This window comes from Manacus vitellinus, unplaced genomic scaffold (genome assembly GCF_001715985.3).
Source record: "Manacus vitellinus isolate BGI_N305 unplaced genomic scaffold, ASM171598v3 scaffold_27_pilon, whole genome shotgun sequence".
Classification (NCBI taxonomy): domain Eukaryota; kingdom Metazoa; phylum Chordata; class Aves; order Passeriformes; family Pipridae; genus Manacus; species Manacus vitellinus.
This window is the reverse complement of record NW_021940039.1, coordinates 11,461,920-11,486,275: the sequence shown is the minus strand read 5'-3', so window position 1 is coordinate 11,486,275 and position 24,356 is coordinate 11,461,920. Positions and strand designations below refer to the sequence as shown.

Sequence of the window (24,356 nt, the reverse complement as noted above, 5' to 3'; positions counted from 1 at the left end):
CCCGCGCAGCCTCGCACCTCTCCGGCCCCGCGCTGCTCGAGGAGGGACTCGTGACAGTGTTAGGGCAGCACCAGCCCCGGAGTCTCCCCATCTGGGAACCCCCCCAGCGCTATGGGGCCTGGGCAGGGAAAGGGATGGCTTTGGGGAGCTGCAGCGACATGAACCGTGGCCAGGGGCTGATGTGAGGGCAGCCACCTGCCTGCAGCAGCTCCTTGTCCCCAGGACGGTGGACAGGTCCCGGGATGCCAGTGCCATCGTGCAGCAGCAGGGATGGTCCAGAGCTTGGCCATCACCTCTTGCCCCTCTTGATGCCTGGTCTTATCGCCTGAGCCTTGTGGCTCCATGGTGAGCATGGACAGAGCTGGGCCTGCCTAGACCTTTCACACTCTCACTGTCCCTCTCCTCTTCCTCTTTCTGCAGAGAAAAGTTGTGGTGTGGAGGAGCATGTCTGAGCCTGAGACCCCAGAGCTCAGGGTGTACTGCTAGGGAGGGAAACGCAGCCCAAGCTGTTGGCTCCACCGGCTCCACAATGGAGCATACTCCATATTTTCTCTAAAGGACTTTCCCCTCGCACTGCCCTTCACAGTGGCACTTTTGGGGTCAGCTCTAGGCTTTTCCCCCTTACTTCCCTCCTAGCTCAGCACGGGGAGCTTCCCTGATCCCAATACTGCCATCACATCAGCCTCTGGATATACCTGATGCCAGCTCCTGTGTGTGGGCAGACACCGGTGGTGTGGGCACTCCTTGAACCCAGCTGGAGCAGGGTGAGGTGTGACCCCACTGCTGGCACCCCCTGACCCCAGATGGAGCAGGGCGAGGAGCAACTCTGCTGCTGACAGTGATCCCGACACTGCTCCCTGTTTATTAACCCGGATTACCGGGAGCTGCTGCTGTCTCGCACTGGAGATATGCCGAGGAGATAGGCTGGAGCAGCCTCCCCCGCGGCGGGATGGGGATGAGGCTCTGGGGGGAACTAGGGGCAAGCGCTTGAGTGCTGGTTATGAAACACTTGCTTTGGCTCCCAAGACGGCTGGCACCCAGGGACTGGCACCCCAAGCCTCGTATCTACTGCTGACACAGAGGGACTGGTGCTCGGGGTCTGGCATCCAGGAACTGGTACCAAGGGACTGGTACCCAGGGACTGACATGCAGGGACTGGCATTCAAGGACTGGTATCCACGGTGCCAGCAGCAGCCCCTGGCACTGCTGCATGTTGGGGGAAGTTGAACAGCTAACCCTCCTAATGATATTCTTATAAGGAAAAAAATATGGCCAAATGGATGAACTGGAATGAATGTCTCTTTCTGACGCCTGGCAGGACATCTATCAGGCTGCCCAACCTGGTTGTGTCAGGCTGCTCCGGGAGGGAGGGAAGCCCCAGGAAAATGAACGGATGGTGCTAAAAACCCTGTCAGTGGGGTTGTGTACCCTTTACTGAGCCCTGTGGCTGCAGGACCTGGGAGGCCTAATGTCCAGAGCTGGTGAGGCACCTTCCTGATTAGGGACTGAATTCGGTCGTGCCCAGGGGTGACCTGGACCCTGAGCTGTGCTGCCCGGAATGCTGGACCCCGTGTTGTGCAGGCAGACCTGCCTGCTGTTGCCTACTGCCAGCGGGCAGAGGAAATCTCTCTGCGGGACCCCGATGGCAGCCATCAGCCCTGCTCCTCCCGGACTCCTGCTGTGGCCCAGGGTTTCAGAAGCTCCTTGACCGGGCAGTAACTCCCCTTTCCTTTGATTTATTGTTCCCGAGCTGGACCCCCTCCTCCTGCCAACCTGCTCTTTCTCTCCATCCCCCCAGGAAGGCCTCCCAGCCCTGCCTCCCCCCTCCGCCTCCCTACCCCCCACCCCACCCCCCCCCCGGCCCTCAAACGCATTCCTGCTCCTTTCATATACAGACGGAGGGGAAGGGAGACGTTGACTTTGAACCGGCCCCTTTGTAGGAGCGAGGCCCATTGTGGCAGTGATGGTTTTAGCTGGGGGATGTGGAGGGAGTCAGTGGGGTTTCTCGGTGTGTGTCCCCCCCCTACATTTCAATAGGGTGATTTTGGGGGAGCTGTGTAAGCTGCCTGGTTATTGTGTGGGGTCATTGAGAACCAATGGCCAACTGTCTCCTCTGCCTGATCCAGAGGAGAATGCTGCAGCCTTCCATCACCCCATGGCTGAACCTGCTGGTGCTCCAGGCTTGGCCAGGCTCTGTGGTCTAAGGCGGCTAGGGATCAATGAGATCCTGTGAGGAAAAGGGGAATGGAAAGAAAGGCATCTGTTCTTCTGGCTCACTGAGATGGCAGCAAGCTGGGGGGAGGCAGAGATGCACCTCCCTTTGCTCCGTGTGCTGGTGTGGCACTGGTGTGACTTGGGAATGAGATTTTAAGAGAGTGGATGACCACAGATGATGTTTTATTCATGGTCAGCCCACCCTTTACTATGGCAGGTGATGGAGAAGCCCTGTGCCGGGTCCCCCTGAGTTGCCCACTGAAGGCAATCACACCTCAGAGGGCTGCAGCCCTGCACATGCTGGGTCAGGGTCCCATGATGAAGGGGTCACCCTAGGACCTTCTAGGGAAGGGTGGGCAGGGGGCTGAGCTCCAGAAGCCCCATTTCTGGAGGAACACTGACCTGCTCCCTGTCAGTGCAGCTTGCTGGGCTGCAGCTGGCCTGGGTGGGCAGGTTGGAGTCGGTTCTTTCAAACCTGTCTGAGGGGAAAATCCCAGAGCCTCTTTACAAAGACCCCGGGCTTTCATTACAGTCACACCCTCACCACCACACTGCCCAAACACACCAGTGGGTCCTCCCTGCTGTGTTACAGCTGGGAAAACCGAGGAGGGGCCTGAGCATGGACCCTGCACCCAGCCCCACGGTGTCCTGAGATGTCTGCAGCACAGGTGCCCCTGGCCCTGGACAGATGGTACTTCCATGCCGGCACATGTTGTGGGGACGCAGATTCCCAGGGGACACAGGGCTCCTGCAACTGCTGTGCCAGGAGCAAGGGGGTCTTCCCAGGAGGAACAGACAGGTTTTACTCCAAGCTAGAACTTCCCAAAAAGTCTGGATGTGCTCTGAGAGATTGGTGAGCTCTGAGAACAAAGGAAGGACAAATTTGGGGACCTCGGGAGAGGGGGTGGGAGGCTGTGTTTCCCCAGGATTGAGCCCTGGGGGGGTCTTGGGTTATTTGGGGTGCGCATCACCCACGGCTACAGCTGGAGAAGCATCCCGGCTGGGTGCTTTGGCTAGTGCTTTCGCGGTGAGTCAGCACCCACCTCCGGCTGCCGAAACCAGGAGAGATGGTATCAGCCTGATGGGGGGGCTGGCGTGATCAAAGGAGCTCGGCTGCACACAATGAGGGGACGCGATAGCCCTTATCTGCCATTCCCGAGGTGCGAAGGGCCCTGGGAGCGATGTGCGGAGGGGAGGGTGGGTGCTCGGTGCTTCAGGGCTGGGTGCGGGGGCTCCCACCCGACTCTTCCCTGGGGAAACCTCTCCTGGCAAACACAGAAGAAAATAAACTCTCTGTTCTTTCTCTGTGTGGGAAAACCCTTCCGAAAGGTTTAAAGGTTCCTCCAGCTGCAGGAGCAGGATGGCTACTCGCTGTTCCCCAAGGAAGGTTTGGGGCTGGAGGACCCACTGCATGCTCCCTCCCCTGTCTCCTTGACCCACCACGCTTCGGTCCCACACTACACATTCACATGGGTCTCAAACACGGTCTTTTAATAAAATCTTTTAAAAGAACTACAATTCATACAACAACGAGAGGTGTGGGGAGAGGGGCAGCAGCCCATGGGGAGGGGCAGCACAGGACATGGGGACAGAATCTGTGCTGTGACAGCCTCTGTCAGCCACCCCGCCAGGGACAGGGATGGTAACGGCCCCATGCCAGCACCGTGTCACCGGCACGTCCCAGCCACTGCTGCCTGCCCTGCCTGTGTCTGCCTGAGTGTGCAATGGTTTCCGTGAGTGCAAGAGGTCACCCCCATGCAACAGGTCACCTGTGGTCATGACAGACCACAACAGGGTCTGGACATGAAGCCACAATCTGTGAAAAGTAACTCAAACCCTGTCCTGGGCCTTCTGCTGGAAGGTCACAGCCAATGCACCCGGGAGGCTTTGGGGAGCAGCACTGGGCTCCGAGCAGGGACGTGTTGGTGAGGGCTGGTGAGCCTGGACACTGGTAAGAGAGGGGTGCAGGGGGTGTCTGAGGCCCAGGAGGTGCCTGAGATGGAGCAGGGGAGACTGTCTCCTGCCACGGAGGGATGCCTGGAGAGTGCGCAGTGCCAGACTCCACAGGGATGCTGCCAGGGCGTGGGCTCCATGCCTTGGCTACCCCTCCCAGCCACCTCTGCTCCCTCCAGTCCTGCTCCTTCCTCCCCCACGGCCACATAGGCTTAAAAACAAAATCCTGAACCCTTTTTCTGAGTTTTAACCCCACCAAGGCCTGGGGTAAGAAAAAGCTCATCCTCTGCCAGCACCGCCTGGAATGGGCTCCCAGGCCACAGTGGCACTGGGACTGTCTGCGCCCCGGGGCAGCATTTGAAGGAGCATCCTGGAGAGTGATGCCAGCACCTGCTTGAGCCACTCCTGGTCCTGCCCTTGGCTCCCAGAGCACTGTCCTGCTGCCAGGGGCTGCCCAGGCTGGGAAGGAGGGGGTAGAATGGGCCCTGAAGCCCTTAGTGATGCCACTTGCTCCAGGGAAAGGCTCCATCCCTGGGCAGGCTGGCAGCCCTGATGCCAGACATGAGCATGCCCAGCCCTCCTGGCCCTCTCCTGCTTTCTAACCCTCTCTCCATCCCTTTCCCAGCTGCTGCATATCAGCCTAGCTGCAGCCAGGGCAGCAGCCCCCTCCTTAAAGCCAGCTGCAAAGAGACAGTGCCGCAGACCCCCCCAGTTTCTGTGCCAAAGCAGCAGCCACCCCCCACGTGTAGGGCTGGCATGTCCCCAGGGCAGTGAAGCAAAGGGCAAGGGAGGGACGCGGCGATCACAGCAGCAAAGAGGACAAGGACGCTGGAAACGGGGGCAATCCCCGCTCCCATAGCTGTTAGTGGGTGTTTATTGGGCAGGCGTCGAACAGTCTGGCAGCGCGGGGTCTGCGGCCCTTGGCCCGGCTGTGGGTGCCCCTCCGGCACGGGCCGCCCCGCCAGGCCCCGGCTGCAGGCACAGTCTGTAGCGAGCTCGGGTGCAGGAGTTTGGAGGGGTGTTACTGGTGCAACTTGAGGTTGGAGAGGTGTAAGGAGGAGTCGTCAAACAGCGGGTTCCTCACTTCCATTTCTCCAGTCTGCCATGGTGGAGGGAGTGGGATGGGAAAAGGAAAAGGCAGGAGGTCAGAAAACAATTGGGGTTCAGCTGCCCCATTCAAAGGGGTTTGGGTCTGAACCCCAACGTGGCAGGGACGAGGGAGGTGACCTAGTGGATTGCGATGGGGTGACACACACCAGGACCCTCATCACTCCTGAAAAGGTGCAGCTTCCCTGCCAGGTGGGGCTGGGGGTGCTGGGGTAGGGTGATGTGTAAAACCCAAGGTCCCAGGTGGAATGGGACCCCACAGCTGGGCTGGGGATCGCAGGACAGCATTCCCAGGGTGGCTGTCAGGAATAGGGCTCCTTGCTCAGACTGGGGACTCCAGGATGGGCCCCCCAGCAGGAGTGGGGTGCCTAGTCGACTGCCTGCCTCCTGCCATCAAGTGCCCTCTTAATGGGCCTGTAAAAGAAACCCAGTGATGACTCCATCTGGGCCCGATGGCCGGGCCTTCTGCCACCTATTACATGTGAAAAGGCCCTCACCAGCCCTTTTGTGCTCCTTTTGTGACCCAGGGGCTATATAGAAGTGCCCTCCCTGGGTCCCCTGCCCAACAGTGAGGACGTTCCTGGCTTTGAGAGGTCACAGGTCCATGCTCCAGACGCTGGGGTGGCACTAGGACTAGCCCCTCCACTCCTGGTGCTCAGGAGCCTGAAGTGACAGTGTCCCTGGCACCACAGGGAAGATGGGTCAGATGTGCCAAGGGCTGCCCTGGCTCTCTGCTCCCAGGGAAAAGCCTTGTGCCAGAACATGCACTCCTGCCCTTGGAGAGCTCCAATGAGAGGGAGCAGAGGGGTTGGACTACCTCAAGGTTTGATGAAGAACATGTGGGAAAAGGTCCTTACACATCCCAGGCACATGTTGGACTCCCCCTACATGCACAGGGACCCCCAGCTCCCCTGCGCCCGCGTACCGGAGCCAGCCCGGGGCACTCATACACAGTGAAGTCTCCATCCTCATTCTCCTCATCAGAGGATGCAGAGTCTGGCAGCTTGGGCTCCTCTTTATGCCTGTGGGGGAGAATCATAGAATCATAGAATCAGATGGGTTGGAAAGGACCTCTGAGATCATCAAGTCCAACCCTTGATCCACTACCGCCGTGGTTACCAGACCATGGCACTAAGTGCCACATCCAGTTTCATCTTAAAGAGAGAGAATATAGAGAGGGGGTGAAGCCCAGGGATTACGGGCACCCCAGTTAACGGCAGGACATGCTGTCTGCTGGCAGGTTGCTTACTTCTCCAGGGAGATCATCTGCTGCTTTTGGTGCTGGTAGTGGTACATCTGGGCGCTCTGAGCCAGCGTCTTGTCCCCGGGCTGCAGAGAGAGCAGGAACAGCTGTGGAGACCAGGCTCTGGAGTGCCCCAGCCTGGCTGGTGGGGGGCCTACACCATGTGGGAATCCCTCCAGCAGAGCACCAAATACCCCACAGGGAGGGACATGCCTTACCGAGATCTTGTCGTAGGGCAGGGGGCTGGCCACTCGCTGGGTCGAGTAGTCTGCTTTCTGCGCCAGCCTGACCTCCTTCTGCAGCCTGCCGGGGAGGGGAATCGAAATCATGGAATCACTAAGGTTGGAAAAGCCCTCTAAAGTCATCAAGTCCATCAGAAACTTAGCACTGCCAAGTTCATCACTAAACCATGTCCCCAAGTGCCACATCCACGTTTGTTGAACATTTTCAGGGATGGTGACTCCACCATCTCCTTGAGCAGGCCTGTTCCAGTGCCTGACCACCCTTTCTAATATCCAACCTAAACCTCCCTGACACAACTTGAGGCCATTTCCTCTTGTCCTGTCACTTGTTACCTGGCAGAAGAGCCCAACCCCCATCCGGCTCCTATGTCAGGGACTTGTAGAGAGTGAGAAGGCTGCCTTTTCTCCAGGCTGAGCCTTGCCCCCCCCCATACCCGAGCCCTCCCCCCCCTCCAACTCCCTCACCTGCTCCTCGTGAGACTTGTGCTCCAGACCCTTCCACACCTCCACTGTCCTTCTCTGGACATGCTCCAGCCCCTCAATGTCTTTCTTGTTGTGAGGGGCCCAAAACTGACCCCAGGATTCAAGGTGCCTCACCAGTGCCCAGCACCGTGGACAATTACTTCTCTAGTCCATCCTAGTGGACGTAAGGAGCTATGGGAGCAGACGACTCCATTCATGAGCTAGTGACCGTCAGAGGGGTTCAGTTCTCCCACTCACATCCCTGTTCCCTGAGATGGCACCCATGACAGGTGGCACCCCCACGCATAGCCGCCTCTATCCCATGGGGCCTGGGCACGAGGCACCAACGTGCTGGGAGTGTAAGCACCCAGTGCCACAGCAATGCCCACAACAGGAGCCTGCACCTGGCATGGGGATGTCTCACCACTGTCCTCCCACCCCGGCCAGCAGACACCATGGCTGGGGGGAACTGGCAAGGGCAGCTATTGCCTCTCCTCCAACCCCTCACGCCTGGGAAGCATGGGAATACACTGTCCAGGGCACAGGGACACCAAGGGACTGGTTGGCATCAGCAGCCCCGGCTCACCTGCACCAGCAGACGGCTGCCACAATCAGCGCCGAGATCCCAGCCACTGTGCACACCACGATCAGCCCTGTGGAGGCAGAGGGGACACCGAGGGACAGCAGATGAGCCAGTGGCACAATGCCACCAGCCCATGCTTCCCTGGTGAGGGTGTGAAACCCCTTCCCACGAGTCCCTGGGGTCTCACCGAGCACCACGTTGTCATTTGCAGGGATGGGGGATGCCTCCACTGGGTTCTTCTGGACCGTGGCAGTGGTGGGGAGGGTGGCGGCTGCTGTGGTGCTGGTGGGACCCCGCTGCAGTCGCCCCTCTCTCAGCCCGCCGGCCAGGCGCTGTCTGCTGCCGTTGGGCACCAGCGTGGCTGCAGGAGAAGGCAGAGCTGTGAGCAGCTGCCGGGCAGCTCTGGAGGGCAAACCAGCCTGGGGTGCAGGATCTGGCTGCCATGGGGTCCCTGGTACCACTGGGAGTAGGGACAGAGCACTTACTCCTGGGTCTGCCATCCTGTACCAGGTGGTGGTGAGGAGCCTCTTGCCTGGCCAGCACATCTGCCAGAAAATCAATTTCTGCCTCCAAGCTGGGAATGGAGGTCCGTCCTGCGGGAGAGCGTGGGCATGAGGTGGGCACTGCAGGGTGCAGCCGTGTGCCCACCCCCAGACCCCCTCAAGAAGGGGCTTGCATCCCAGCTCCAGCAGACACAGGTGGTGGTGAGTCTGAGCCCCCTCAGATGCAGCCCTCCCAAAGCTGGGACCTGGGACCCATGTGTGTCCTTGCTGCTTTTGGAGGGATTTTCATCCCACCAACGCTGGAGGCTGAAGGAGCAACAGTGTCTGCCCCTCTGACAGAGGCAGCAGGTCCTGCAGATCCTGTGAGAGCAGGCAGGGTGCCAGCATCTGCTGTGCAGGACATGCTTCATGTCCCTGCCCCTGGGGCCACACAGTAGCCCCGAGTGTGGAGGGATGGGAGCTGGACCAGGACAGACACCCCACCGCTGCCCCTCTGCCGCAGGGGTGAGGGGCAGCTCCAGCAGGGTGAGTCGCAGGCAGGGGACACCTGAACACTGGTTTTCACCCCAGGAGCCACCCCAGAGCAGGGCTCAGCTGGGCTGTCCAACAGAGTGTGGGAGCCCTCGCTCCAGCGGAGGGGCTGATTTCTGCCTGGTAGGATGCAGCCCCTTTGGGAAGGGAGTAGGGGTGCCACATGCAGCAAGGAGCACCCTGTATCCCCAGGGGCTGGCCCAGTATCTCATGGGTGGCATCTCATGCACAGTGCTCACCAGGGACATCCAACCTGCAGAGGGCTCCTGTGGCATCAGGCATGGGCAGGACCCCCACTCTAGCCTGGAGTTGCCCACCCACAGGGTGACAGTGTGGAGCAGGAATGGAGCTGCTCTTCTCAGGCTCACTGAGCAGAGTCCAGCTCTGACACTCACCACTGCTTTTAACGGGATTAATCTCAATTTCAAAGGCAGGAGACATCCCTGTCCTATCCCTGTTCCCATCCCAATCCCCATCCCTATGCCTGTTCCCTCTGCCCATATTCAGATGGAGGATAAATCCAGACATACAAAGGCAAGATGGTACCGGCAGCTTGATTCCCAGGTGAGACACTTGCCCTGAGCTGCTTCAGGGAACAGGGGGCCAGGCTGAGCCCCAATTCCTGCCTGACCGTCCCAGGAACAGCAGGAGCAGAGATGCTGCAGTGGGTTGGGCATGCTGGGGAGGAACAGGACAGGTAGGGTATGGCCGAGCACACAGGGCATGCAGGGCAGGGACAGGGCACACAGGACACACAGGACATGCACAGGGCACTCAGAGGTGCAGGCAGGGCTTGTGCAGGGAGCGGGTGCCCTCTCATGGTAGGTCCCACTGCCGCCTGCAGCAGGATAGCACAGCCAGGATGGTGCAGAGCCCTGTAGCCCCTCCCCTCTGCCCCCGGCCCCTCCTGGGGGCTTCTCCCTCCTCAGGGCTCAACCCTGGAATACACATCGAGGTCTCACCAGTTACCGTGATGTTTTGGGGACAGCAGTGACCAAGGAGAGACAAGTGTGACTTCTGCCCCGGGCAGAGGAAATTTGAGGCTGACAGTGTCCACAGGAGGGCACAAATACACTGATTTCTATAGTCCTGCCCCAGGATGGCTGATACCCTCCTTGGTGCCAGCAGCCCGGCAAATGGGAAAGGGGGAACCCCCCTATATGTGAGCTTAGATCCCCTTTTCCCCCTTTTTCCAAAGTGCTTCCTGCAGCCTGGTGGGTCTCTATGCCGGTCAAGCGGAAGCAGGCATGGGACCCACCAGCCCAAAGCACACCACTCAAACCCATCCCAGCACAGACACATGCAGCACCATGATGTGCATGGGATTTTGGGGGGCTCAGACCCCTGCACAAGACAGCACCAGCCATGTGCAGGCAGCCAGCTTGTAGGATGCACTGCATCAAGATTCTATGCATCCCATCTCACCTCTGTGCTGATGCTGTCTGTGCTGGGTATGCCGAGACCCACCCCCACTGCCACCAATGGCAGGAACACACCACTCACATGCATCGCTCTTGAGACCCCAAATGATGCTTTTTATCCCAAAAAGCTGCTCTTGGGAGAGGATCCCCAGCTCCTGTCAGGGATCCGGCAGCAGCTGAGATCCCGGTATCAGCGTCAGTAGCAGTTGCAAGTGGCTCAAGTATCCCTAACCACACAGCAAAGGGGCGCTCCCTTTAAAGGGTTAGGCATCCTTGAGCCACAGCAGTCCCCTCTGTTTGCCTTGCATCCCCCCCAAAATGCAGCTATCAGAGCCCCTCCTCATCCTTGCAACCTTCTCCAGTGCTGCTGCCAGATCAAGGTACAGGCAGGATGTAAAAGCCCTCATGGAAAAAAAAAAATTGGTGCCTCCCCGTCAAGAGGAGCTGGGCATCCTCGGGATGCTAAAATAGAGGATTTGGGAGGGGATCCCCCTTTTTCATTTACCTTAGTACCCACACTTTTGCTGCCACAAGCTAGTGGCATTGCATGGGACAACAGAATGGGGTTGGGAGAGACCCAGATGGTCACTATCCTCCCAGGGTGGGTCCTCAGAGCATGGTACCGTGGTCCTACGTCTCTCCGGGTGAAGATACAACTGTGGCTGCATTCTTCAGAAAGGAGCTGGGTTGCTATGGAGATGCCAGCGCATGTGCAGCCCTTCTGAGAGGGGAATTTGCTTCCAAGACTTCATATTAAAAAATAAAACATACACAACTGCCAAAGCCATTTGATACTTGTGGATAAGGAGCCTGTGGCAGGGGTGATGAACCCCTGATTGCTGTCAAGTGCCAAGCCTGGACCCCATCCCCATGCCATCACCTCTCATCCCCTCCAGCCATCACTCCCATTTCAGCCAAAGGGCCTCACTTTGGGGTCTCCCTTCTGATTTACAGGTTGATGCTCCTGCCACGAGGAACAGCACTAAAGGCATGCTGGGCTCTGCCATCCCCCATGTGCCCACCCAGGCTGAGCCGTGGGCAAAGAGCAGCTCTGGCTGCCCCCCGCCAGGACCCTGAACGTGCTCAAGAACATAAAGCAATCCTCCAAAATCCAGAGGCCCCCTCCATGTCTGCATGGAACTCAAATACAAGGGGAGCTGCCTCTCTGGGTCAGTGACTAGCACTTTTCCATCCTGCCTGGCACAGGACAAGCCACCCTGCATGTTTTTGGAAGCTCCGCAGGACTTGGCACCCCACTTAGCAGGAGGCTTTTGGGGCCAGCGGGAGCAAAGAGCAGATGGAGAAGGGCAGGCAGGGGGGGAGATGCTATAATGCTCTGCAGCAGGAGGTAGTTCAGAGGTGCTCCAGAGCTGTCACCTTGCATCCAGATGGTCTCCAGCAGAACACACCAGGAGCAGCCCAAGGGCATGGCCAGTCCTGGCCTCTTCCCCAGACACAGAGACTGCTCCACTAAAGTTACAGGAAAAATAATTGTGTGGAGCCCTAATTACGGTCTTAATTCACCTGTGCGTTGAACCTGCATGAAACCCCACGACAAAGGGGCAGGGACAGCTCTGCCACAGCTTTCCAAGCATCATGAAGAGTTGAGGGTCATGCTAAAAAATGCCTGTGCCTGGCACTGTCTTTGCAGCCAAACTGGGGCATAAGTGCCATGGCTACACCGGCAGCACCCTCCATCTACTGCAGCAGCAGTGGGATGGGTGACCATGGGCTGCTGCTCCCAGGATGCTGCTTGTCTCTCTCCTCACTGGCACAGTGCAGCCACCCAGGCTGTCATTGCCCCTCATATCCCCCCGGAAAGGAGCCAGGAATAATACCCTGCACAGCCCTTGGTACCCCAGTGCGCAGGCAGGCACGGTCCTGCCTGGCGCTGCCGACTCCAGCCCTCCTGGCACAGATGCTGGGCAGCACCCAAGGAGGAGGCAGCAGCCCTGAACTACAGGCCAATGTCTCAACTCAGCCCCGGGGTGGGTGAGGCTGTGGCCACCCAGTTGTCTCGACCACAGGGTCAGCACAAGTCACAGCTCTGTGTGCTGAAAACTGCCTCCCTGCTCCTGCAGAGCCTGCACCTGGAACAGCCAGGCAGACCCCAGAGAGCCCCGGAAGCCACCTGGGCCCCTCCTGTCCCCAGCGGTCCTGGGACCCTGAGGTGCTGGCAAGGCCACATGCAGTCACCCAAGGAGGATGCATGGGGAGCAGAGTGGGGTCCACATGCTCCTTGCCAACCCCAAAACCACCCCTCAGCTGCGGTGAGCAGAGTGAGAGGGAGCAGAGCAGCCATCCCCACAGAGATATGGCTGCCATGGAGAGGAGAGAGCAGAGGATGGGGTGCTGATGGGGCAGGGTGCTCCCTGAGGCACAGAACCTCCCAGAGCTGCAGAGGGGAGGGGCAGGTGTGCAGGCAGGGGGTGAAGGGACTGCTGTGGAGTGGGTGCACCTACCACTGGGTGAGAACTGCTTCTGGACACAGCGCCCGTGGTCGTCCTCCTGGAAGGGGGGCAGGCAGGGCCCACAGGCACCCGACCCCGGTGGGCAGAACTCTCGGCGCTGCAGGGCACAGTCCAGGCTCCGGGGACAGGACACTGCTGTGGGGACAGGAGAAAAGAGCTCAGGGGGAGGAGAGGGGTCGAATGTGCCTCCAGGTCTGTCCGTGGCCTCTTGGAATGGGATCCAGCTGCCCCAGGATGCTCTCGCTGCAGCTCCCAGGTATGGAAGGGCTTCACCAGAGCCACCCCTTGGCCCTGCTTTGCCTCCAGAAAGCTATTACTGGCTGCAATTAACGACAGGCTTAACGACCGAGGAGTTGGACTCGATGATCTTTATGGGTCACTTCCAACTTGAGATAGTTTGTGATCCCATGACCTGCAAGTTTGCTGCCTCAGGGAAGAGCAGCCAGTATCCACACTCCCAACACTTCCAGCCCCAGGGTTGTCACCATCTCATGGTAGGATGTGTTACAGGACACTCTGAGCCCCACAGATCTGGCAGTGACCAGGGTCTCCCACCCCAGCCTGCCCCACACAGGGATCTGAAATCCAACTAGCACAGACTGAAGCTCGCGTGGTGACTGTCAAACCAAAAGTCCCAAATCAACCCCCCCAAGCCTCTGTAGGGCTGTGACAGGTCAGTGCTAGCACTGGCAAGTAGGATCCCATCCCTTCGGCATTCCCCAGGGGAAGCAGTGGGAGCCAGCCCTTCCCAGCACTGCACCCCAAACCTCCCTCGCAGTGTCATGGGGTGTCTCATGTCCCATGTCAGCTCTGGGGCACTTGCACTCCCTGGGAACAGGCATGTGCCCCCCATCCTCCACCTCACCTGACCCATCACACCACAGCAGCGCTGTCATGGCCGGGAGCACCCTGGTTCATCACCCCAGGCAGGCTCAGGCCAGCGGGACCTCCTAGGGGGACACAGAGTCTCCGTGTCCTGTACAAAGCTGAGTCCTGGACTGGGTGATGGCGGCCAACCATGTGCAGAGCTGGAGGGAGGAACTGTGACCAGACAGGACAGTGACACACAGAGCCAGGCTTCAGGTGTCACCTTCAGCGGGGGGCTGCAGGGACACGCTGGGGGCCTGGTTTTGATGGTGACACTGCTGGTTCTGCCACAGCATGAGCATGAGTGTCCCTCCCTCACAAGCTGGTGGCAGTGCAGAACCAGGTGACCCTCAGTATGCCCAGCACTCAGGCTGGGCACAGCTGGATGGGAGGCAGAGCTGGATTGGGGGACAGCTGGATGGGAGACAGGGCTGGATGGGGCACAACTGGATGAGGAGCAGAGCTGGATGTGAGGCAAAGATGACAGCACAGCTGGATGGGAGTGTGCAGCTGGAGGGGGCACAGCTGGAGGAGAAGTGCAGCTGAAAGACAGGTGCAGCTGAATAGGGAGCGCATTTGGATGGGAGGCAGAGCTGGATGGGGGCACAGCACACAGCTGCCCTACCCTGCCCCTCACCTTGCCACGCATGGCCATGCCCACAGTGTTCCTGCAGGCAGCACCGGGTAGGGAGTGGGGCTGTGGGGCTGCACCGGGAGCAGGGCCAGACTGGCCGCCCCCGGGCTGGCGATGAGTCACAGCAGGAGCTGCTTCCAGCACCAGCCCACGCACCCCAAGCCAGCCCTGCCAGCCCTTGCCACCCACACTAGTACCAGCAACACACCTGCCATCTGCCTGTCCTGCATCCCGGGGATGGCAACACTGGGGGGCAGCCCTGGCACCGAGCACCCCGTGAGGAGGGGCACCCCGACGCTGGGGGCTGTCCTGATCCCCATCACTACAGCACACCAGGGGGCGAGGGAGGCAGCACCCTGTGCACACTGGAGAGTCCTGGAACAAGACGGAACTGCCAAGACACGAATCATGACAGTTCTGGTCCCCCGGCAAGGGCACAGGAAGGATGTCACCCCAAAGCCAGATGAGTGGGATATGCCACCCACAGCAACCCGCCCTCTGCATGGCCATATTTCACCATCAAACTGCTCACCAGAGGGTGCAACCCCTACTAATGGCCCCCAGCCTGCTCCCCACTGCATCCCCTGAGGCACTCATCACTTCCCCTTCTGGCTGGCAGTTGTCAGGGGCAGAGTTGCCCTCACTGTAGAGGTTTCTCCTGCAGCAGTTGCAATTTTAGGGCTTGCTGAACCCCACACCAGGCACAGCAAGCTGGAGGGTGTTCGCTCGTGCTGGGAGGCAGAGCCCACTCTGCCCGTGGGAGCCAGGTTTGCTCCCTGGAGTTGCTGTGGGCCTCGGCCAGGTGGCTGGGGGGCAATTAGTGCTTAATGGGAAAATAATCAGGTGTTTAAGCACAGAAATTGGACTTGGTTACTGGCTGCACCTCTCTGGGGTTACTCTCAAGGCCGCTCCGTTTAAAAACGAGGGGCAGGAAGATGATGTGGCACTGCACAGCCCCAGGCTGGGGACATGCCACAGCCGCGTGGGTCACTGGGGGGGACACCAGAGCGCCTGTGCCACAGGCTCATGCAAACACTTCCCCCAAAACAAGTGCTGCCAAAAGCTGGTGACTGGTGGAGTAAGCCACCCAAGCAAGGGTCACCCTGCAGTGCCAGACCTCGACAACACCCTCAGAGCCACCTTGGGGAGTGGGAGGGGCTACAGAGGCACAAGCCAGAGCACAAGCCACAAGCCAGAGTCCAGCAACCAGGTAAATAAATAAAGCCCAGGCTGGATCCCAGTGAAGGCTGTTATCTCTGTTTGAGGAATGAGCTGTGCTTGCCCAGCTGTCACAGGCTGCAATTCAGAGCTCCCCATGTGTCACCAGTCAGTGGATAGTGAGCTGGCATCACTGCGTGGGCACCCCGTGGGCTGAGGGGGCCCACGGGGCTTTGCCACTCTCTAAGCCCACCTCAAAGCCCAGCAGTGAGAGCCCTGTGCTGGTGGGAGTGGGCACCTCAATGCCATGCTACGTGACAGGGACTGAGTGCCGTGTGTGCCAGAACCCAGGCACCACGGGGGCATCTCCAACCCTGACCACTGTCACCCTGGGGGGCTGTCACACCCTGCCCCCCCATGCTGCCCCAGCCCTGCACACCCATACATGCCCTGGGGGGGTAGGTACCATCTGTCCATTCTCAAGCAGGCAGGTGGTGGGGTCCAGCTTCCATGTTGGGTGTACCCGACCCCTCCCACCACCCCTTGGCTCCCCAGTGCCCTGGTCACGGGTTCACCCTCCTGAATACCCACCCAAAGGTGGGTAATGGGACTGGCACAGCACATGGGTCCCAATTCCACCCAGCTGTGGCCATGTCACCACCATGCCACCCACCTGTACCAGCATACCTGCTGCAGCTGCCCCATCTTGCCTCTGCACCAGTGAGGCTGCTGTTGAATCTGGGAGAGTTTGGGATGCCCCCACCCCAACCATGCCCCCTGCTTGGCATCAGTGCAGCCCAGCAAGGCCAGCCCACAGGTGGGACGGTCAGGAGAGACTCAGGCTGGGATCCTGAGGGACAGGGATGGAAGGGCAGCATGGACCTGCTGGCAGGATGGTACAGACCAGAGGAGCGAGCAATGACATGGGGTGCTGGGAGGAGGAGGATGCTTCAGCTGCTGTCACTGCCCTGCCATGGCGCACAGCTCCCATACAGGTGGGCAGCAAGCCCAGCCCAGCACAACTGGGGTAACCCCTTAAACCAAGCTGAGGGCTGTGCCGAGCCACCAGTGCTGGAGGAGGTGAGTGGCTCCCTGCAGGCAGGATCCCAGACAGGAGCTGAGCCCAAGGGCGGCAGGTGTACAGGACACCCTGCAGCCAGCACAGACAGTGGGTGGGCACAAGCTAGGGACACATGTAAGCAGGAACAGACCCGTACCCAGGAGGAAATGTGGGTGTGTGAACTGCAAGATGTGTGTCCATGGCCCCTGGATGTGTTATCCATGGGGGAAAGCTGAGCACAATCCCCCATCCCCAAGGAACCACCCTGGGGAGAGCCATGCTGGGCACCCGGGGTGGGACTCGGGGACAGCAGAATGCTTGTGACAGGAGGTGCCTGGGCAGGGCATGGAGCCGCTGGCAGTCACAGCCTGGGTGAAGCAGCTCTTCCACACTCGTGCCAATACATATAAGTGAAAAAGAAACAAAAATAAACCCGAGGAGGACATCTGGGTGGCCGGGAAGCAGGGACTGCCCTCGCTGCATCACTGCCGCAGATAGAGATAAAAGTGAATGTAAGAAGACAATTAAGTAGTGCTGAGCACTGGTGTGGGTGCTCACAATCCCTGCACCAGCAACACCTGCCCACCAGAGCAACCTGCCCGGGACCACTGGGGTCCAGCGGCCCTATGGCAGCAGGATATGCCCCTGGTGGGACATGGGCACTGAGCCAGGGCATGGGGGTATATTGGGGTGTCTGGGGAACAGGGATGCAGGTCTCCCTCCCGTGTTGAGGCCCTGCACGCTAGTGCATGACTGTGGCTGAGGAAAGACCATGGCGAGGATATGACAGAGCCCCGGCAGCGGTACCAACCCCCGTCGGGCCTGCAGTGGTGTTGTGTCTGCCAGCTCCACTCCAAGGTCACCCCTCCTCCTCTTCCTCATCCTCCTCCTCCAGCCAGGTGATGTGGGAGCTGCTGTGGGCCCTGCCTGCAGCCTGCTGGCTCTCCCAGCAATTCCTCTGCCAGCTGGCACTGTCTGGGGGCTCCCTCCTGGCTCTACAAATTGCTCCTGGCTCTGAAGAAGTGCTCTGGAGCAGGCCTTGGGCAGGCAGACAGGGAGGCATTGGGCAGGCAGGCTGATGTGATGCTCCCCACCACACTCCAGCCCCTGAGGTCTCACTTCCCCCTGCCCACAGCCTGTCCAGCAGCAGGTAGGAACAGGGGTTGCTGAGGCACCTCAACACCCCAGCTCCACTGCCTGTGCCCAGGGGTGTGGCCCCCCCAGGGGAGCCAGGTGACTGCTGACAGCTGCGCTAACACAGCCAATGGCAGGCTGGATGCCTGGGGTACCAAGCCCTGGCACCACTCCTTTTGCACACAGCAGCCATGGATGACACGCCCTGACCACAGGGGTTACACCATGACTGCAGGTCAGACACTATGCTGGTGGCTGGGCTGCAGTCCTGGAGCAATCCCCGCTCCTGGGCACAGCTGGCACCACTGCTCAGGCAGCCCCCATGGGAGCCCCACCACTGCCAGCAGCTGCTCACATCACCTCTGTGCTCCTGCCCCCGAAAATGCAGCAGTCAAGCCCCCTCCCACGTGTGGAGGCAGTGGAGCGGGGCTCTGCAATGCTGACCCAGCAAGCTGGGAGTGGGGGGATGCTGGCCACATCATGTCACTGCTGGGGATGGAGCATGTGGCACAGCCAGGGCCACCAGTCTGGCCCCACATCCTGCAGCAGCGCTGGGCCATGCCATGCCACCAAGAGGGAGCAGCTGGAACTGATTGCTTTGTGCTTCAGCGGATTTGGTCAGGCAGAGGCCACATGCCACCAACTCCCGTCCCCGAGGCCATCGGGGCTCACATCTTGGCTCCCAGCTGCAGCTGGTAGGCACTGAGATCTGGCTCAGCCAGCAGAGACAATCTCCAGCACAGCTTCTGTCATGGCCAAGGGACAGTGTCAGCAGCCCCATGCTGCAGACTGGAGGACAAGGGAACCTCCACAGGGACCCTGTGGCAGCATTCTCCCTGCCTGTACAGCAAACACCTCACTGCACCCTGCTCCCAGGGAGGGAACGCTCCCACGAGCAACATCCAGGATTGATGGGAAATGGCTCCATCAGCACTCAACCCACAGCCACCCTGCTGCTGCTGCTTTGGGGCCACCAGCATGGAGCCCCGGAATACAGGCAGCACAGGTGCACATCCTTCTGCAGCCCTGAGGGCATCACAATGGGCTTCCAGAGCCTTGTCCTGCTCCAGGTTCAATGCCAAGGGGAAAGAGAGGGACAGGAGGGCTGAGTAAGGCTTCTGCAGAGGTGAGCAGATGCCAAACCCTTGGCATCCCCAAGCGCATCACCTCCCAACCACCGGTGTTCTCCCTGAGCCTGCCCCTGCTCTAGGGGAGACTCCATTTACAAGCACTCTGAAATCCCAAGCTGGTCCTGGGATCGTAGGCTGGGGCAGCACCAAGTAGTCTCCACCAGGCTGAGGGAGTGGGATTTTGTGTCATAACTGCTCAAATCCCCTAAATGGCCAGAAAAATGCTTGTTCCCTGCCCTGGCAGCCTGCCTGCCATGCAAGGTGAAGGACTGGAGTGGTAGGGCTGTGGGAAGGGGAGATGGCACCTGGATGGATGGAAACAGCTCCAGCAAACCATGGATCCAGACACCAGCAGGGACTGGGCAGAGTCAGGAGGCAGCAGAAGATGTGGCCCTCCTTGCCTGTGGCAGGTGAGGGGGGCATCAAGCCAAGTGAGACCCCCTGGTACCTCAGCTCCAACACCCCTGGGCGCTGCCAGCCGCAGCTCCAGCCCCGCAGAGGCTGTTCTACATCCAGGATGTGCACCACTGCATTCCCCTGTGCCCCCACTGTGCCAGGGGGTCTCCAGCCACAAGTGGCTTCAGATATTCAGGAAGAGAAGAAATAATAAAAAAAGAGCAAAAGGCAAACCAGGTGCCACATGCCATTTCCCTGGCGCTGCCCACCCAAACTTGCTGCTGGCTCTGCTTCGCTGACTGCACATCCACCCGTGTCAGGGACCATGCCACAGGTGAAGCAGCTGGTGGCCAGAGCCACAGTGCAGAGCAAGCACTGGCATGGGGACCCCTCCTTGCATCCCTGGGGTGCTCTGAGACACCACAATGGACAGCACAGCATGGTGCTGGACCCTTGCTGTGCTGGCATGGCAGGGAATGGGCAGCCCTGGCACCATGGACCCACCTAAAGTGCTGAGCAGTCTGGAGAGAAGGACTAGGGTCCAGCTCTTTCCTCTTGGCATTCCTGGGCACTGGCCCATCAGCAGGGCACCACCTCAAGGGCGCCCACCTGTCCAGTGAGCCACAGCAGAGACGCAGCCTCAGGCAAGCTCTCCCTGTGGAGCCACTGCTGATGGTGGGGAGGTGAGAGAGGGCAGCCCATGCACATGAGGAGCTGCCAGGCCAGGGGCCAGCACAGCTCAGCACAGCTCAGCACAGCTCAGCCATCTGCGAGCAGCCATAGGCTCCCATGTGATCCCACTGCCGGGCTGGAAATACCCGCCCAGAGGAGCAGCACCACTGTGCCCACCTATGCCAGATGCTCTTTGGCAAAGTCAAAGCCATCCTACCCCCCGCTGCGGCCCACGCTGTCACTGGAGACATCCTGCAGCCTTTGAGAAAGAGGCACTGGCATGATTTTGCTGATTAAACACCCTTGGAGATTGGAGGCAGTTTGGTCAGGGCGGGGAGTCTGCCTGTCTGCCCAGCTCCTCTCATCCACTCCTTGCTTTGCCACACCAGCCCTGGCGCTCCCACCAGCCCATCACCCTGAAACAGGCGTCTGGGGACACAGCCCCTTACTCATGGCTACTGGGCTCATAGGGGCCGACCTTTATGGCTGTAGGAACAGCCAGTAGAACAACAGCCTTTGGAACAAGGGCTGGCAAGGGTACCCCAGGAGGGCACCATGTGCCAGTGGACACACAAGGCCAGAGGCAGGCGGAAACACAGGGGCCACAGCTCCCCACCCAACTGGGGCTGCACCTGTGGCTGCGATGGCGCTGACGCAGCCACTGCCAGCGATTAAGACCTGGGAGGTCATCATGTCCCATGGGGCAGAGCCCAGAAACTGGGGGTCCACGGGATGCACAGCTGCATCCCAGGAGTGCTGGTGAATGCAGCATCCCAGGGCTCCTGGAAAAGGACTGCAGATGGTGCTAAAAGAGCTGGACCCATGGATTTGGGGGTTTATGCCCCATAGGAAGAGCCAGCTCAGGGAAACCCTCTCCATCCTAGCCAGGAAGGATGGCCACAGGATGGGTCACATTACAGCAGCTCACCAGGGCTGCCCTCTCTCCCGATTTAGCAGGTGGCTGGGAAATAATCCCCAACAGACGCGAGATGATGAAATCCCCGAGGCAGAGCTGCTCCTCCTGCACACAAGAGCTGTGGGCTCCCCAGGAACACTCCACTGCTGACCCCCAGCTGAGCCCAGGCAGCACCCACAGGTGTTAAGGATGCACTGGAGAGCTGTACCTTCCATACCTCCTGTCTCCACCTCCAGCACAGTCTCCTTTCTACAGGAAGGGAAGAGGGGCCAGGATCCCAGGGGACCCCTGTCCCACCATGAGCCATGGTCCCTGCCAACCCTTAGCTGATACGTCACCTCTCATGTCACCCATCTAGAGAGATGGGTTCCCACCCAAAGAGCAAATCTCCCCCCACAAAGGCTTTGCCGTCCTCCATCCGTGCAAGAGGGACCCCAGCACGCGCCATGGTGTGCACGGGTTAAGATGGGCAGCTGCCAGCCAGTGGTGCTCCAGGACAGGATAAGGCAGGGACCTGGACCTGTTCCAGCTATGTTTCCTTCCTTCAATTCAAAGCTCGCTCCAGGCACTTAATGGCCAGTTTCTTCCCGTTGCAATTCTCATTAGCTCACAAAGTGGCTAATTACAGGCCTGCAGCTGCCGTTCGGAGCGCTGGTCACTCTGTGGCAGCAGCACTGGCTATAACGTCCAGGCATGGAAAGGAGACGCCCCAGTATTGGCAGTGGTGCTGGGGCCAGGCCCTGGGGTTTTGGGGGGGCAGTTGGCCCAGGGGAGCCACTGTCCCCCTGAGTAGATTCGGAACTTCCTGTGGAGACCAAGCACCGGGGTACTGTTTTTGTGGAATTAATGCAGGGATGAGACTGATGGCAGGTACTGTACCCTGCACCCAGGGACCCAGCACTCTGTACCTGAGGAGAGGCTATCCCATCACCCCTCCTGTCTCTGGGCACCCCCACCACCCCTCCTGTCCACAACATCCCCATCACCACATTGACACTCTTGCCCCCAGCAGCCCCCATCAACCTTCCCATTCCCACTGTCCCCACCATGCTATGACCCTTCCTGTCCCCAGTGTAGCCACACATCTCTTCCTGTGCCCAGCACACTGTCTATCCCGTGACCCTTCCTGTTCCTATTGCCCCTGCTACACTGTCACCCCTGATACCCCCAACACCCCTCCTATCTCAAACATCCCCATCACCCCTCTAGTCTCCAGCACCCACCACCAACCTCCCTGTCCGCAGTGTCCTGATCACACTGTCACCCCCCTGTCCCCGCTCCTGCCCGGAAGCGCCTGTCAGGGCTAAGCCGATTACCTCCCTTAATACCCCCATGGCCCAGAAGAGACTTTTCAGGCAAACGTCCCCAGTGTGTCTTTCCCCTGTGCTGTGGGAAGAACCCGAGCACCCCTGGGGACTGAGGGGTCCTTGGGGTGGGGGACCCATCTCCAGAGCTGCCAGGGAAAATGCACATCCAAAGGACCTGACCCTACACATGACCCAGGCTCCAGGACCTCAGCCTCCCTGCCCAAGCTCCAGCTCTCGCTGCACCAGCACCCACAAGGCACGGCTGAGATGCACATGGGTTTGTGGGTCCCTAGCCAGCTGCAGTGAAAGGGATGAGGGACTTTCACCCTGTCTCTTCCATAAACTCTTCCTTGATGCTGATTCTGCAATTGGGATCACAGGTATTAGGAGCCTCTTTCCACCCATTCGCCCTCCTCAGGCTTGTGCAGGGAGCCCTGCCCAGGTCCCTGGCATGGGTACTGGCCTGCAGAGCCCCATGGGATGCCTGTGCCCCATGTCCCAGCTCCCCCACATCTAGCCCCCACTAGAGGTCCTTTCCCATGGAAAGGTGCTGGCTCAGCAAATGTAACCCTAGAAAACAAGGTGGGGACATTGTCTCCAAGAATAGAACTGCATGGAAAATTAAACCTGAGAGCGGCACACAGCTCCTAGGGGAGCAGCACCCCAGCTGCAGTGTGGGGCAACACTTGGTCTGCACCAGCGTGGCAGAGGACACCCTGATATGCAGCCATGAGGGGCTCAAAGGGATGGAGTGGCTGAGCAGAACAACTGCCCACTGCTGCCAACTGCTCCTGGGGGGACTTGGACAACCTTCACTCTGCCTCAAGAAAAAGCTGGGGCTGCTTTCTGCAGACCGATCCGCAGGATGTTGGGGTGCTCAGAGACCACCCCTTGCTCACCCACTGGGTAGAGCCCCAGGGAGCTCGGCAGGGCAGCCAGGCCCTTGCAAGCACCACAGACGCAGCACCAGCCCTGCTGCCTTGCTCCCAACAGCTGTCCCAGTTTCAGTGGTCAGCATGGGGGTCTGTGGAGCCACTGTGCCCCTCACGCCTCCCCAGTGCAGCAATGGCCAAGCAGACAAAGGAAAAGCCAAGAGATGGACAATCTCACCCACAGGCTGAGCCATGGGAACTTCCCAGGGGATGGCTCCTGCCTTGCCGTGCCCAGCTGGGGACCTTGAGCAGTCCCTGCACCACCGCAGAGCTGGGGCAGTTGGTATCAGCACCAGAATCCATGTTCCCACCTGCATCCCGGCAGAGCAGCACAAGTAGGAGCAGCAATGTGGAGTTGGCAGGTCACATGCGGCCAAATGGGTCACTTGGACTGGAAAGAACCACTCGGGCTGTGCTGAGTAGCTTCTCTAGATGTTTGGGATGTGAAGCGCTGACTGTGGTAGTGGGGTTGGGAGGTTCAGGATTATTAAAAGATGGGGTTCTAGCCCATCATCACATTTGTAAAACATTTCTTTTTATTATAATAATAATAATAATAATAATAGATAAAACTTGTCAACTCAATTACTTAGGAAGGGGGGAGAGTCTGGCTCTCACTCAAGTTCCAGGAAATGAAGCCATAAAATGAGGCGAGGCCAGGGCCCTTCCCAAAGCCAGGTGCACTGGATAGGGACACGTGGGAGAAAAACAGTTGAGGAGCAGCAAGCAAACCTAAACCACCCTGCAGCACCTCCAAAGCACTGCTGCCCTTCCTCCAGCTCGAATCAGGCCCACGGCAAGATGAGGATGTCACCGTGCCATGTGCAGCTGCATCCTGGGAGATGGCATCTGCTGCAGGGGCTCTGGATCACAGTGTTGGACGAGGAAGAGGAGACGCCAATCCCCACCTGAAAAAACTTTGATGAAGCCACAGAGGCAGGAGGACACAGGTATGGTGGTCCAAGACTTTCTCCCCCACTCTCTCCTTGCCCTTCAGAAGCCAGCTTCACCAGCACACCACAGACAGGAGCTGCCCCTGGCCCTACCACCTCCACCTCACAGCTGTCCCCAGAGAAAGCCAAGCTCTGCCCCACCCACCCAGAAAGGGTAATTATACAGTGGGAAGAAACAGTCAACGCTTCCTGTGCCCCACTGTGCTCAGTGAGGAAGGTGGTGGGGGCAGGACAGTGACTCCTTTCCCTGTCCAGCATCCCAGGGATGTTTCTCTAGACATCTCTAGGAGAACCCCACCTGGAGCTCCCCACTGCCATATGCTGCACAACCTCGACCTCCCGGCAATGGGATGCTGCCATCAGGAAAAGCTCAAAGATGAGATGCTCCAGCATCTCACGGGGCAAAGAGGTTGAGCCAAAAATCCCAACCCCACATGCGCCGAGAGCATGCAATATCCCAGTGCTGG

At 59.4% G+C, this 24,356-nt stretch overlaps 1 protein-coding gene across 1 annotated transcript; it reads right to left on the bottom strand.

Moving 5' to 3' along the window:
- Positions 1 to 3,684: 3,684 nt before the first annotated feature.
- NPDC1 (neural proliferation, differentiation and control 1) lies at positions 3,685 to 14,252 on the bottom strand. Its single transcript, XM_018074135.2, has 9 exons — positions 14,235 to 14,252; positions 12,722 to 12,887; positions 8,290 to 8,397; positions 7,992 to 8,165; positions 7,808 to 7,874; positions 6,736 to 6,820; positions 6,524 to 6,603; positions 6,200 to 6,296; positions 3,685 to 5,266 (listed from the first exon to the last, which is right to left on the bottom strand). Exons 1-9 carry the CDS (start codon positions 14,250 to 14,252, stop codon positions 5,189 to 5,191), a joined length of 873 nt encoding a protein of 290 aa, XP_017929624.1. The 3' UTR covers positions 3,685 to 5,188.
- Between the last annotated feature and the right edge of the window lie 10,104 nt (positions 14,253 to 24,356).